This window comes from Astyanax mexicanus, chromosome 18 (genome assembly GCF_023375975.1).
Source record: "Astyanax mexicanus isolate ESR-SI-001 chromosome 18, AstMex3_surface, whole genome shotgun sequence".
NCBI classification, from domain to species: domain Eukaryota; kingdom Metazoa; phylum Chordata; class Actinopteri; order Characiformes; family Acestrorhamphidae; genus Astyanax; species Astyanax mexicanus.
Genome location: NC_064425.1, coordinates 39799138 through 39812795, shown reverse-complemented (window position 1 = coordinate 39812795; position 13658 = coordinate 39799138). Strand labels below are relative to the sequence as shown.

At 39.9% G+C, this 13658-nt stretch overlaps 1 protein-coding gene across 2 annotated transcripts in view; it reads left to right on the top strand.

Moving 5' to 3' along the window:
- Window positions 1-61: 61 nt before the first annotated feature.
- tpra (translocated promoter region a, nuclear basket protein) overlaps window positions 62-13658 on the top strand; it is a 47517-nt gene continuing 33920 nt past the window's right edge. The window contains exons 1-18 of one of the 2 annotated variants that reach the window (XM_049466841.1): window positions 62-269; window positions 1560-1664; window positions 2984-3039; window positions 3274-3370; window positions 4269-4372; window positions 5047-5211; window positions 6003-6095; window positions 6187-6267; window positions 6357-6444; window positions 7582-7722; window positions 8299-8393; window positions 8547-8744; window positions 8861-8968; window positions 10780-11000; window positions 11159-11319; window positions 12216-12343; window positions 12620-12768; window positions 12896-13058. In XM_049466841.1, coding sequence (XP_049322798.1) covers window positions 119-269; window positions 1560-1664; window positions 2984-3039; window positions 3274-3370; window positions 4269-4372; window positions 5047-5211; window positions 6003-6095; window positions 6187-6267; window positions 6357-6444; window positions 7582-7722; window positions 8299-8393; window positions 8547-8744; window positions 8861-8968; window positions 10780-11000; window positions 11159-11319; window positions 12216-12343; window positions 12620-12768; window positions 12896-13058 — 2304 coding nt within the window. In that variant the 5' untranslated portion in view covers window positions 62-118. The remainder of the gene's footprint in view (window positions 270-1559; window positions 1665-2983; window positions 3040-3273; window positions 3371-4268; window positions 4373-5046; window positions 5212-6002; window positions 6096-6186; window positions 6268-6356; window positions 6445-7581; window positions 7723-8298; window positions 8394-8546; window positions 8745-8860; window positions 8969-10779; window positions 11001-11158; window positions 11320-12215; window positions 12344-12619; window positions 12769-12895; window positions 13059-13658) is intronic. The other variant, XM_049466842.1, reaches the window with a different exon arrangement.

Below are 13658 nucleotides of genomic sequence, written 5' to 3'. Positions count from 1 at the left end.
CTTAAGGGGAAGTGGACGAGGGCGTGTTGTAAACCGTATTGGGACGCTCCCCGCCCGGCTGCTCTTACGCTGTGTGCGCCGTTAGGCAGCTATCCTGCTCTCCTGCTCTCCGTAAACGATGGCGGCGCTTCTACAGCAGGCGCTGGAGAGGACGGAGCTGAACAAGCTGCCCAAAGCGGTTCAGAACAAGCTAGAGAAGCTCCTCACGGATCAGCAGGCGGAGCTGGACTCCCTCAAATCCGGCCACGAGCGCTACAGGACGGACTGCGGTGGGTGGCGCTGCTGGAGGGCTAGTTTAGCTTAGCTTAGCAGAGAGGCTAACAAGCTGAGTTTGAATTGGGGCTTTTGAGAGGGAAACAGCGGGTTTCTGACACATTACTATTAATATTAACGCCTTTAAGCAACAAAGAATATTAGTTAATTCTCTAAAATTTAAGTCTGTTAACTCTGTTTATTAATATGAAGCTCTATTTTGCTTCTTGGTCAATTTAGTCAACTTGGTCGTTCCACCTTAAGTTCTGCAGCATTAACGCTAAGTCTGAGGCGCCAGCATGAAACTGCTGCAGCATTTAAGGTGGAACGAAATCTCCTATTCTAAATGAATAGAATCTATGGTCGCAGCGATTTATCGGTATATCGTTGTTAGTTATACCTTGAAATGAAAAGAAGTGGTTGTCAGTTGTAAATAATTCGTACATAATTGTTTGTTTAAAAGTCTCATTACTTCATTTTTTCATTCATTTAATGTCTAGTTGTGGTCTCTAGTATGAGTAAATGCCATGTGAGCAGGTTTTTTTGGAAAAAAAAGTGCTCCGGTGATCCGGTATAACAGTGCTTTAGTCTAATGGAGGAGTGGTGGTGGAGAAATGATAGGATTTCGGCTTTTGTTCACGTATATTCATACATGGAAACAAATCGCCTTTGATTGGCTATCAGCACTGCGAAACCAGCGAGACAAACAACAGTTAGAAACTTTTTAAAATAAAAACTTTTTTACACTATTAACAGTCTTTACAATGTCATGTTACTTTACAACATGTGTAATAAAGCCCTGCTAAGTGCAGTTCAGCCACTGATCTAGTCTTAGATAGAGTCTCTGTAAAACAGCAAATCCACCGGAGATCCTTTTTAAACTTATAGTTGCACACAGGTGGGTAGTCCAGGTCCAGAAAATAAGAATCTTTTAAACTGGTGGACGCATTTATTTATTTATTTTTTTCCCCTAAATTGATACTAAGTTTATTTTCTAACGAGTACGATACTTACCAAGAATTAAGCAATCAGAAGAATTATGCAATAGTGTAGTTGTTAGTGTAAAGTAGTGCAGTGCAGCTTGCTGCAAGAGGAAGGGCATATAGTCAGGAAAGCCTAAACAGGTGATGTAGAAAAACACAGAAAAGGGTTTTAAAAAAAAAAAAAATTACCTGAAAGCTTCGGGACGGTTGTGAAAACAATTAGTGTGTAGCCCTGGTTGCTTGATTTGGGGAGGTTTAATATAACATAAATGTACCTATAGTTTTGTCTTGCTTGATATTATTTTTATTTTTTTTTCTGTACAGAACAACAGTTCTTCAACATCGAAAAGAAACTGACTGAGACCCAGGAGCAGCTTGTGGCAAACAGTAAAGAGCACCAGACTGTGAAGGAGGAGAACATCAAACTGAGTGAGTCCAGCTTTTTTTCCCCTTCCTTTCTTACTTTATAGGTCAGACTTTGTATATATATGTCAAATAACATGCTCATGTGGGAGGAACATGTATTAGGTGGGCTCCAGGCGGGCATGGGCACTGCATGGGTTTGTACAATGTTGTTACTGGGATTGTTACAACTAGCCATAATCTCACATGGGTCCCATCTAGACCCTCGTGTGCAGTGTTTAGCTCAGATGGGGCCGATGTTTAAGCCCTCCTGGTCCCATTCATTGACCCTGATGGGGCGCATCACTGACATCCATATCGTCGCTGTCCTATGAAAAACACTTATCTCCATTTTTGTCGATTTTCAGTTTAGTACATAATTTGAACAGACAAACTGTCTTTTACACTGTGTCAAAATTTCTTGATGAACGGACCAATAGAAACTCTTCAAAATTACCTGAAATAAACTGTTTTTACATTGACTTCCATTGAAAGTTTACAAGGTTTTTTCCCTCTCCTGTAAAGTTGCTGTTTTGGAGATAAGTGTTTTTCATTGGACAGCGACGATATGTGGGTGTATATGTCATTATCCTGCTAAAAATGCCAGTTGGAAGCCCTGCCATGAGAGAAAATGCATGTCTACAGGATGTTCTGAACATATTGCTAAGATATTACTGTCCCTCGTATCACTACTAGGGGTGACTGTCTGTCATATACAATGGTTCCCTAGATCATCACACCAGCATTTGGGGCAGTGTGTCACTCCAGAGCAAAAGCAGGATTAAAGCACTCAACTCTAGGCCTCTATACCTATAGCAAACTGCTGTTAAATCCCAAGTAGAACCTGGATTTTTCACTTAAGATGAAAGAAGTTCTAGTCAGTGAAAGTCCTGGTTTCTCGTTCACAACACAGTTTTAAACAGAGCTACAGTGAAGGACCCGAAAGTCTTTCACACACCTGTACAAGATTTATTTCTATTTTTCCCCCCCCATTTTTGCCCAGTTTCAGCTGCTACTCAGCTGTATATCCCCATCACTGGTGATGCCACAACATAATAAGAGTAAAGACTAGCACACGCCTCCTTCGACACGTGAAGTCAGACTCCAGCTCTTTTCTGAACTGCTGATGCAGCATTGCTGAGTTGCAAAACAGCACAATTGTGCTCTCTCAGGGCTCTGGCAGCTGATTGCAATCTGCACAACCAGGATTCGAACCAACAGTGTCCCAATCAAAGTGGCAGTGCTTTAGACCACTGGACCACTCGGTGCCCACCTGTACACCTGTTACTGTGATGTAACGAAAAAAGTAATGATTTTAATTTGAATGCATTTGTGATCTTGTTTAGCTGAAGAGCTTAAGAAGCTAAAAGATACTGAAGAAGAGGAGAAATCAACACAACAGGTGAGTAAGGGGTCTAAACCAGTGCAAACCTGTAAAACTGTAGCAATGTTTTCTCAGTTCACACTTTTTACTATAAAAAACCTATTTATAATATATATATTCTATTTAAAAAATATAATATATAAACTTATCGTCACTTATATAATAAATACTAGAATTGCTCTTCATTTACTCTCTATTTACTTATTATTTCTAGGACTACCTATTTTATAAAAATGTTGTATTTTATTTCAGAGTGAACCTTCAAAAGCCAAATATGAGCTTGAGGCAGAAAATAAAGAGCTGTTGCGCTCCGTTGAGAAGAAATCACAGGAGCTGGAAAACCTTAGCGGTAAGACATCTTACATTACTTTGGAAAAGCCAACTTTCTGTTCTGCATAATCTTTTTCGTCTTGATCATCTTCTACCCTCAAAATATAAAATGTTATCTCACAGTTTTGAGGTAAAATGAAGCAGTTACATACATAAATTACATACATAAATTACATATTTTTTTTTTTGCTGCCAGAAAGGCTCCCAATATTGAGCCAAACCTTTTTGGCCTCCCGGTATTGAGCCAAGTGTTTGGACTCATAGTATTAAACCAAACATTTTTGGACACAGATTTATCAGCCAAAACTACTTGCTTTCAGTCATCAGTCTACACCATTTAATCAATTTATTTAGGGATTTAAACATCAACAGCAGTATTTAAACAGTCTTACTTCTATTTAAGGATTTATGGATGCAGTGAATTTAAGATAACAGTGGACCTAAAGTCCTATAGCTTTAGTATTACAGCTTTCCAGCTGTTTATGAATATCTATCAGCAGTATTGGCGTTCTTTTCTAGGCCAGTTTAAGTTTGTATAAATGACACTGAACTACCGCACTAAAATAGCTGTATTATTTACTTCATTTTTACATGTGATTTCTCTTTAATGCTGATCCAGGCTGGTTTAGTCGTTTCTATATTTATATCTTTTTAAAGATCGCTAATGTGGACAAATGTATTGGAACACACCTGTTACTGTCACTGAATCCAGGTGTTGGGGTTTAGAACAGGATGTCATGAAAGCTCCTCTTGGTGTAATGTGGATGTGTCCCAACTTTTATCTGTGTAGTGTATAAGAAAAAAAAATACTACATGTATCAGTTTACTTTATTTACTATATCAGTACATTTTTGAAAATCTTTTTTTTTTTATAATTTTCTAAAATGTGGGTGTTCTTTTTTTTTTTTTTTCCTCAGAGGATTTTAAACGCATCAGCGACAAACTGGTGGAAACCAGTGCAGCGAGAAATGAGCTCCAGCTAAAACTGGATGAAATCCAGTCATCTGAGCTTTCCATTCAGGTAAAATCAGTTATCTTCAATGTCAATTAATGATGTCAATCGATTATTGATTAGTCCAGCTCTGAAAACAATTAGCATCGCCTGTTAGCCATTATACAGCTTAAGATTGTCCTCAAGCTAGATTGTGTTAATGACCAAATATATACTAAATTAATCAAGAACCTAAGTATTTTTTGGGACTTTGCTAAGAACGCTTTTAATCAAAATCTGGTCAAGTATTTAAGTTCTCTTCATATTTGCAACTTATTGTTAAGCATTTTATGCACAGCTGGTATATTTTACTATTATTACAGAGCAACATATTTCAGCTGTTAATGTAAAATTGTGTAGTCACTCTAAGACATATTTAAGTAGTCTAGTTTTATCTGAAAATAATGTTTTATTGTCTTATGCATTTGTTGTAATTTTAGGGTAATAAGTTGACATTTATCTATAAAACAATTAGTGTTGTGAGAGATATACAGTATATTACAGTACCTGTTACTTTAGACATCTGTAGCTTTTGTTCTGTTTATATCTATATCAAAATGATGTTGTATTGACTGAAATTAAGAAATATCAGTACAGCACCAGGTAGAGCCTTAATTCAATCTGAACCTATTATAATGGATAGATTGAGTATTCAACTCATTGTGCTATGAAGTTGAATTAACTTGTGTTTGTTTGTTTGTCAGCATCGTGAGAAACGAATGGAGCAGGAAAAAGAGCTTCTCCAGAACCAGAACACGTGGCTGAACTCAGAGCTGAAGACCAAGACCGATGAACTGTTCAGACTGACCAGAGACAGGGGCAAAGAGATCCTGCAGATTAAATGCACTCTGGAGAGCAAGAATGAAGAGGTGCTAGCTTATTCCACTCATACTCTTCTACTAAACTGATAGGTCTTGAAAAAAAGATTTTTTTATTTTACTTTTAGAACAAAATTTTCGTAATTTAATCAAAAACTTTACTAGTGATGACACCAGCCACCGAAACTCTTAATCCAGTGTCCATTTAAGAGTATAGTCCCATCCAAAAAAGCCAACTGGCTGCTAACACAGTGAGTGGAGGAGTGTTAGATTGCTAGTGGGAAAAACCTTGCTCGATGTGGAGATTTGCGCAAGCATAGTAGCCAGTAGCCGGACTTTGGACTTGATATATAACACAGTGGATCAACACCAGCAGATGACATGTCTATCCAAACCATCACTGATCATCAGTAAATTTTACATTTCATTTGTAAATCAAGGGAGCAGAGTCTGGAGGAAGAGTGGAGAGACACACAGTCCAAACTGCTTGAGGTCTAGTGTGAAGTTTCTACAATCAGTGATGGTTTGGATAAAGAGACATGTCTGATATCTGCTGGTGTTGATCCACTGTGTTTTATTACCAAGTGCAGAGTTTTACCAGAAAATCTTACAGCACTTGATGATTCCCTCTGCTGACAACTTCTATGTAGCTGCAGATTTCATTTTCCAGCAGGACTTGGCACACTGCCCACACTGACAAAAGTACCAATTGGTCTTATATAATATTCTAATTTTCTGAGACACTGATTTTTAGGTTTTGATTGTTTGAGATGCACCTGTATGTGACTGCCCTTGATTAGTGCAAGTGATCAGTTACTGAAAGCTCACATCTCCCCCTGCAGGCCTCCAGGCTTCAGAAGGAAGTCACAGCACTGAAGAAAACCAGTGAGACCCTGCAGAAGAAGGCCGAGGACTTGCTGAACAAGCTGAAAGAGGTGGGAAACTGTTGCTAAGGCTTGATTTACTCACACTGTCTGCATCACAGTAAGCATTTTTAATGGAATCATTATTATTATCTTGTATCAGGAGAAGGACCAGCGCACCGCAATGGAGGAGAAGTACCGCAACGAGCTGAACGCTAACCTCAGGCTCTGCACTTTATACAAGGTCTGTTTAATGATGGTGGTGGTGGTAAACTCTTATTCAGTGTTTTGGAGTGTGTGTATTGTTTCTAATCCTGAGCTGTGTGACCTCAGAGCTCGGCTGCAGACGCAGAGGCCAAGAACACAGAACTCAGCAGAGCCGTGGAGGAGCTGAACAAGCTGCTGAAGGACTCGACAGAAGGTACGAGCAGCTTGTAGTATTTTTTTTTTTTTTTGTGCATTAATTTTAGTGATGGGATGTTAACTGGATTAATTTGATTAATTAAATTACTGTTTCAATGCGATTTTCAAAATGTAGAATTGTAATGGAAATTGTAGATCTTTCTATATAGAAGCTGCCAGAGTGAATTTCTGTAACATATTTTTGCACTTTCCCTTATCTGAAATATAAGGGGGTTATTTTGGCATCGTTTTAATATTAACGCAGCTGTAATGTTGAAAGAGATGCTTGGTGAGTGCTGAATGGTTCAGCGGTCTAAAGCACTGCCACTATGATCAGGAAATTGATGGTTCGAATCCCGGCCATGCAGCTTGACATCAGCTGCTGCAGTCCTGAGAGAGCACAATTGGCCTTGCTCTCTCTCTCTCTTTCCCCACATTACTCCAAAGGGTGTTAATCAGCAAGGGATCTGTGAGCTGATGTATCAGAACCGAGTCGCTGCGCTTTCCTCCGAGTGCACGGTGATGCTACTCAGCAATGCTGCATCAGCAGCAGTTTGAAAAGAGGCGGAGTCTGACTTCACATGTGTCGGAGGAGGCATGTGCTAGTCTTCACCCTCCTTGTGTTCTGACATCACTAATGATGGGGGATATACAGCTGAGTAGCAGCAGAATGGGTTGGTAAAATGGCAGAAAATTGGAAATAAAATTATTAGAAAGTGATGCTTGATTTTTTTTTTCTTAAATAAAACTAGGTAAATTATTATTTTGTTTTTTTGGAAAATAAACTAAAGATACTGCTATCACATGGTGGCGCTATGACTCAGTAACACAGATATTGCAATGTATCGAGTATCACATAATCACAGTATTATGATATGATGGGTACTGGAGACAATATATCGCCCTGGAATTCCCACCCCTAATAAAGACAGCTTTAGTCTAAGACTAGGTTTAATTCCTGTCTTAGACTAGGTTTAATTCTTGTCTTGGAAATCAACCCCATATGTCCAAATTTATAGTAGAGACAGTTGGTGCATTGCTATCCAGTTGGTTCATGGTCTACAGCTGCTCCTGTTAAGTGTGTGTGTGTGTGTTTTTTTTTTTTTAATCACACACTTGTAAGCAATTAATGCTCATAGAATATTCCTGTCTACAGCAAACAAAACCACAGGAAAGAAGTTATCAGATGTGGAGAGCTCCCGAGGTAAGGTGGAGACCGAGCTGCAGGAGAAGATCAAAAACCTGCAGAAGGAGTTGGAGGAATCTAACAAACGCCTGGCAGAATTTAAGCGGAGAGGTGTGGAGTCTTTTTATACTCATACAAGTCTGTTCTAAATGTTTTCACTGTTTAATATGAGCGTTTCTGCGTTCAAATGATTGATAATTCATGATAATTCATTACATAATGCTTCTGCTGTTTTTCGATATAATGCAAGATGCTTAACAGTTACTGTATGTAGCATCGTAATCATGATGGTTATTTATAGAGATGGGTCCTGATGCGATCCAGTATCATATTAGTTCCATTGTTGATGTAATTAACTTCCTGGGTATTGGAGGAGCAAGGCTAATCCAATTACCGATCCAGATTCCAACTTGCAACTAAGACAATTAATTGTAATGTGAACAGAATCTAAAATCCACCTTAACATTTTCACAATCTGTGATGATTTGGAGTGTCATTCCAAGTTAGTGCATGTTTTCCTAGAAAATCTTACAGCACTTCATGCTTCCCTCTGCTGACAACGTTTGTGGAGATGCAGATTTTATTTTCCAGCAGGACTTGGCACACTGCCCCCACTGCCAAAAGTGGTTTTTGGGTTTTCATTGGCTGAAAGCCAAGCATAAAGGTTTTTGTGGTGTTTCTGGACAGGAGTTCCAGCTCTCACTGAAGAGGAGCTGACCAACTTATCTCCAACCGCAGCTGCAGTGGCTAAAATCGTCAAACCTGGCATGAAGCTTATGGAGGTATAATTGTAATTGTTAAAAAAAAAGTGATGTGCATCTAAATAGATTGTGGGTTTTATTTATTTAATTTTTTACCATGTCTCTCAACCCTATTTCACATTAATCTAGTATTTATTGGTGATTATATTGATTGGTTTGTTTGTACCTTGGCAGCTGTATAATGCCTTCGTGGAGTCTCAGGACCAGCTGCAGCTGTCCAAATTGGAGAATAAGCGTATTAATAAGGTTCTGGATGAGATCGTGCGGGAGGTGGAGACCAAAGCCCCCGGCCTGAAGAGACAGAAAGAAGAGTATGAGAACATGCAGAAGTCCATGGGGAGCCTCTGTGCCAAGCTGGAGCTAGCCATGAAGGTGTGTGTGCTTGTGTATGAATGTATGTAACAGTATATGATGTTATTTCTGGATTTCAGACTGTTTCATTTTTGTGGGAAATTAATTTACTGACTGGTTTGTTTGTCCGTCACTAGGAGATCCACAAACTGCAGAAGGAGACAGACGAGGCCAATAAGAGAGCCGCTGTGTCTGACCGAGCCAATCAGAGGGCTGAGAAACAGATAGCAGACATGTCTCAGCAGGTGAAACCCTGTCTGCTTATAAAGTATTTTACTGAGCGCAGAGTGATCCAGCTGTCTAAAGCGCTGCCACTATGAGCGGGAGGTCGCAGGTTCGAACTCTCGCTCATGCAGCTTTTCCATCAAGCTGCCGGCGCTCAGAGGGAGCACAATTGGCCCTGCTCCCTCTGCGTGGGTAGATGGCGCTCTCTCCCCACATCACTCCTACGGTGATGTCTGCAGCACAGGGCGTCTGTGAGCTGATGTATCAGAACCGAGCCGCTGTGCTTTCCTCCAAGTGCGCTGTGATGCTCGGTAATGCTGCATCAGCAGCAGCTCGAAAAGAAGCGGTGGCTGACTTGACATGTATCGGAGGAAGCATGTGTTAGTCTTCACCCTCCTGGTGTGTTGGGGCATTACTAGTGATAGGGGAATTCCTAATGAGTGGGTTGGGTAATTGGCTGTGTAAATTGGGGAGAAAATGGGAAAAATTAGAAATAAAATTATAAATCATATTTTGTTGAAATAATAATAAAGACCGACCTGCCAGCATGTACGCATTTTGTGTAACGGGTATGCATTTTGCCACCTTAGTACTCTTTCTATACGTTTCCATGTTCTAAAGTTCATGACGTCCAAAGTTTATCTGTTGTGAGTGTGTCTGTCACACTGGTCGGTTAGAAAACACGCTAATCCAGCAAGCTACATATAGAACCATTCACTACCATCATCCACGCTTCATTTTCCTCCAAAATGTTGAAACACTGTCACTGTGCTGAAGACTCTCAGGCTGTCTTTCTTTCTCACTCACCCTTTCTCTGTCACACTCTATTTTGAGATATTATAATACAGTAAAAAAGGCTCTGGTCTGCCAGACTACACTATTATTACTTACTACACTATTAAAACTTAATCATGATTTACTGTGAATAAAAAGGAATTTTAAATTTGATTTTGCATATTGATTTGAACACTGATTCTTTTATTTACATTTAAATAGCTGTTAAAAAAGCTTAATAATCTCTGGTAGGTCACGTGGTTTACACATACGTGCTCTGCTTATTTGCAAGAGGGATATTAATGTTTTTTTTGTCCGTTAATATATTGAGCAACCAATCATTTTTATTAAAATATAAGGTTTCTATTGTTTCTGGCCCCTGGGGTTAGGGGCAAGGCCACTGTGACCCGGTAGTGAGGAAGCACACAGAGTACACAGACGCGGGGAGTAAATCAACTCAAACGTACCTTTATTTTTCCAAAAATGCCCTCCACCACACCCATAAGAAACTTAAACCAACATAACACGGCCCAAGGGGGCTCTAGTCGCGTATCTGAATGTCTTTAAAGGTCCGTTTTTGAGGCCGCGTTTATATACCCGTCCCAGCTGCCTGCTTAATCAGTCGGATGCAGATCAGCTGAGACAGGTAGGACTGTGCGATGCTGCGTAGGGCGGACCCACAGCTCCCCCCACCTTCTCACGCCACACTATTATAATTCTCGGCAAAATTGGCAGGTGTGGGTGGGTGTGTTGTGATTTGTATTAATACATTTTTTTCAAAGTTGGCAGGTCTGTAAACAACATAATATGATGCGGTTGTTATTGTTGCACAATATAATTTTTTCCATTGAAAAAAAGTGTATGTAAAATAGTTATTTTTTATGTGGTGTTGAGTAATCGTTTATAAGTATTATATATTAAAGCAGTAGTATATTCCTGAATATTGCCAAAATGTTGTGATCTTACTTAAAGACAATATCACCCACCCTTATTCCTCACTACTGTGAAAAAGGTCCTATAGGTTTTAACGTATTGGTTCTCCTGTACCTGTTCTCAGGTGCGTGTGCTGCTGGTGGAGCTAGAGGAGGCACGGGGGAACCAGGTGGTGCGGGAGGACGTGAACTCTGCAGTGAGCAGCAGCTCAGAGGTTTTAGGTCCTCGGCAGGTTGCCTTCCGCAGTGTGGAGGAGCTTCAGCAGCAGAACCAGAACCTCCTGGCCCAGCTCAGAGAGATGGAGGAGCAGCGGGAGAGGAGCGAGAACGAGGCCAAATCTGCCAGGTACTCTTCAGTTAACAGTAAAGCAAACACATACGCTTTTTCAAAATACACTGACATGCCACCTGTCCAGGGACAGAACCTAAGATGGTTTCCCATGGATGGCCTTAAAAATACTATTCAAATATGCTATTTTTGATATTTGTGTATCTCTTCTGCAGGGAGAAAGAGTTGGAACAGAGTCTGGAAAAGGTGCAGAAGGAGCACGAGCTGCTGAAGGAGCAGAGGAACCAGCAGAAGCAGCTGGCTGACTCTGCCATGAGGCAGAGAGACATGTACCGCATCCTGCTAGAAACTGCCGGGGTCAGCCTACCTCCACAGGGTGAGCGCATTACTCAAAAAAAATAAATTTAATTTTAGGGTATGCATGAGATTAACCTGAACCTAAAGCAGGTTTGACTAATTTTGGCCATATCTTCAACTAAAAGTTAATTCCCCCACCCTTCCAACCATTATTTTTGTCCAGAAATGAAACTAGTGTCTCCCAATAAATTAATTATTTAACATGAAATATTAAAAACGTTTAAAGCAGCACTAGGTAGGATTTTCTTGATTTTTGATCTTTTTAAAGAAGTAAAATTACAGCTTGAAACTCACTGCAGCGCTCCATTGAGGAGTAATAGGAGGAATAGTGGTGCTCTCGTGTTTGTGACTCTGTTTCCGAGGCGGCTGTGACCAACGCTCGCGAGGACTGCGACCTGCTTTCCGACCTTTAGTTCTAACTGTTCTACAAGGACTACTGGCTCATTCTTTACAAACTGACATACAGACACTCTGGCAGAAACTGAAAAGAGACCGAATATGTCTGTGAAAGCCAGAAAACGAGAAAAAGAAACTAATCAACCTGAAACATTTATTACACTCTACAACTGTAGGGGGAGCCCACGAGCACAAAATCTCAATCCTACCTTATAGAGCTTTAAGCAGTGCATCACATTTATAATTAACACCACGAGCATATATAAATATAATTGCATTTTACATTTCTTACATTCATTCTTTCATTTACATTAAAATATACACTATAAAAACTTGCATCTGAAGAAAAACAACTTTGATTAATCGCAAAATATTGTTGTGATAATCAGATTCATTTTTTTTATTGATTAACACCTATTTTTTTTTTTTGTTTATGTATGTGTTGTATATTTAGCCCATTTTATAGAATGCACCATGAAAGAATAGAATAAAAATATTGTTATTATTATTACTGTTTAGGTACAGACAGCGGGACCCAACCTGCCACCCCCACCCGGCCTGGAAGTATGCCCACCCGATCCACTCCGGTCCGAGCTGCAGCAGCAGACTCGCTCCAGTCCACACAGGCTAAAGCAGCCTTTAAACAGGTGAGGCGTGAGGTGTAGTCACTTGTTTTTACCAGATATTTAGCCATTAATGGCTGTTTGTTTGAGTTATTTTCAGGACAGTAGGAGAGTAAATCTATCTAAAATCTATCTAAAATCTAAGATGTACACTGACTATTCTAATCTATATTAAAGTTACATTTTTATAGTATTGTCCCATAAAAATATATATATATTTGCAGAAATGTAAAGGGTTTTCACTTTTGTTTGATACTGCACATTTAATCTGACTGAGCTTCTGTTTTTCTGTTCTAATAGCTGAACGATGCGTTTATGACTTATAAGAAGGAGAAGGCAGAAAATGATAAACTACTGAATGAGCAAAACGAGCGCCTGCAGCGGCAGCTCTCTGAAATGATGTCCCAGAAGGCCAAGCTCTCGTCTCAGCTGGACTTCGGCTCTAAAAGGTGAATGGATCTGACCTCCTGCAGCTCTTCAGTTTGGTCTAGTATTTGTATTTAGAAACTATAAAGCTGAATATCTCTTTTTTTTAACTGTAAATTTGTATTCTGTCTGATCTCTGCTGGTTTGCAGGTACGAGATGCTGCAGGAGAACATGAACGGGTACAGGCGGGAGATCGACTATCTGCGGGACAGAGTTCAGAAGCTGTCCGGTACGTCCCAGAGATACGAGCAGATCATCCACACCATGACGCAGGACCTGAGAGAAGCCAACGAGAAGCTTGCAGTAGCTGAGGTTTGTGAGGAAAATATTCAAGCTAATGTGCATTTTAATTTTATTTAAATTGCGCTGTATTGTTGACCGATGCACAGTGACACCATCTGCAGCAAGATGATGCTGCAGCTCTTTGGAGGTGGTCTGTGGATTGTCCTTGACTGTTCTCATCATTCTTCTTCTCTGCCTTTCTGATATTTTTCTTGGCCTGCCACTTCTGGGCTTAACAAGAACTGTCCCTGTGCTCTTCCATTTCCTTACTATGTTCCTCACAGTGGAAACTGTCAGGTTAAATCTCTGAGACAACTTTTTGGATCCTTCCCCTGAACAACTATGTTGAACAATCTTTGTTTTTAGATCATTTGAGAGTTGTTTTGATGAGCCCATGATGCCACTCTTCAGAGGAGATTGAAATAGGAGAACAACTTGCAATTGGCCACCTTAAATACCTTTTCTCATGATTGGATACACCTGGCTATGAAGTACAATTTTGTGCTTCAGTAAGTCAGTAAAAAGTAGTTAGGAGTATTCAAATCAATAAAATGATAAGGCTGCCCATACTTTTGCACCGGTCAAATTTTGGTTTAATGCATATTGCACATTTTCTGTTAGTACAATAAA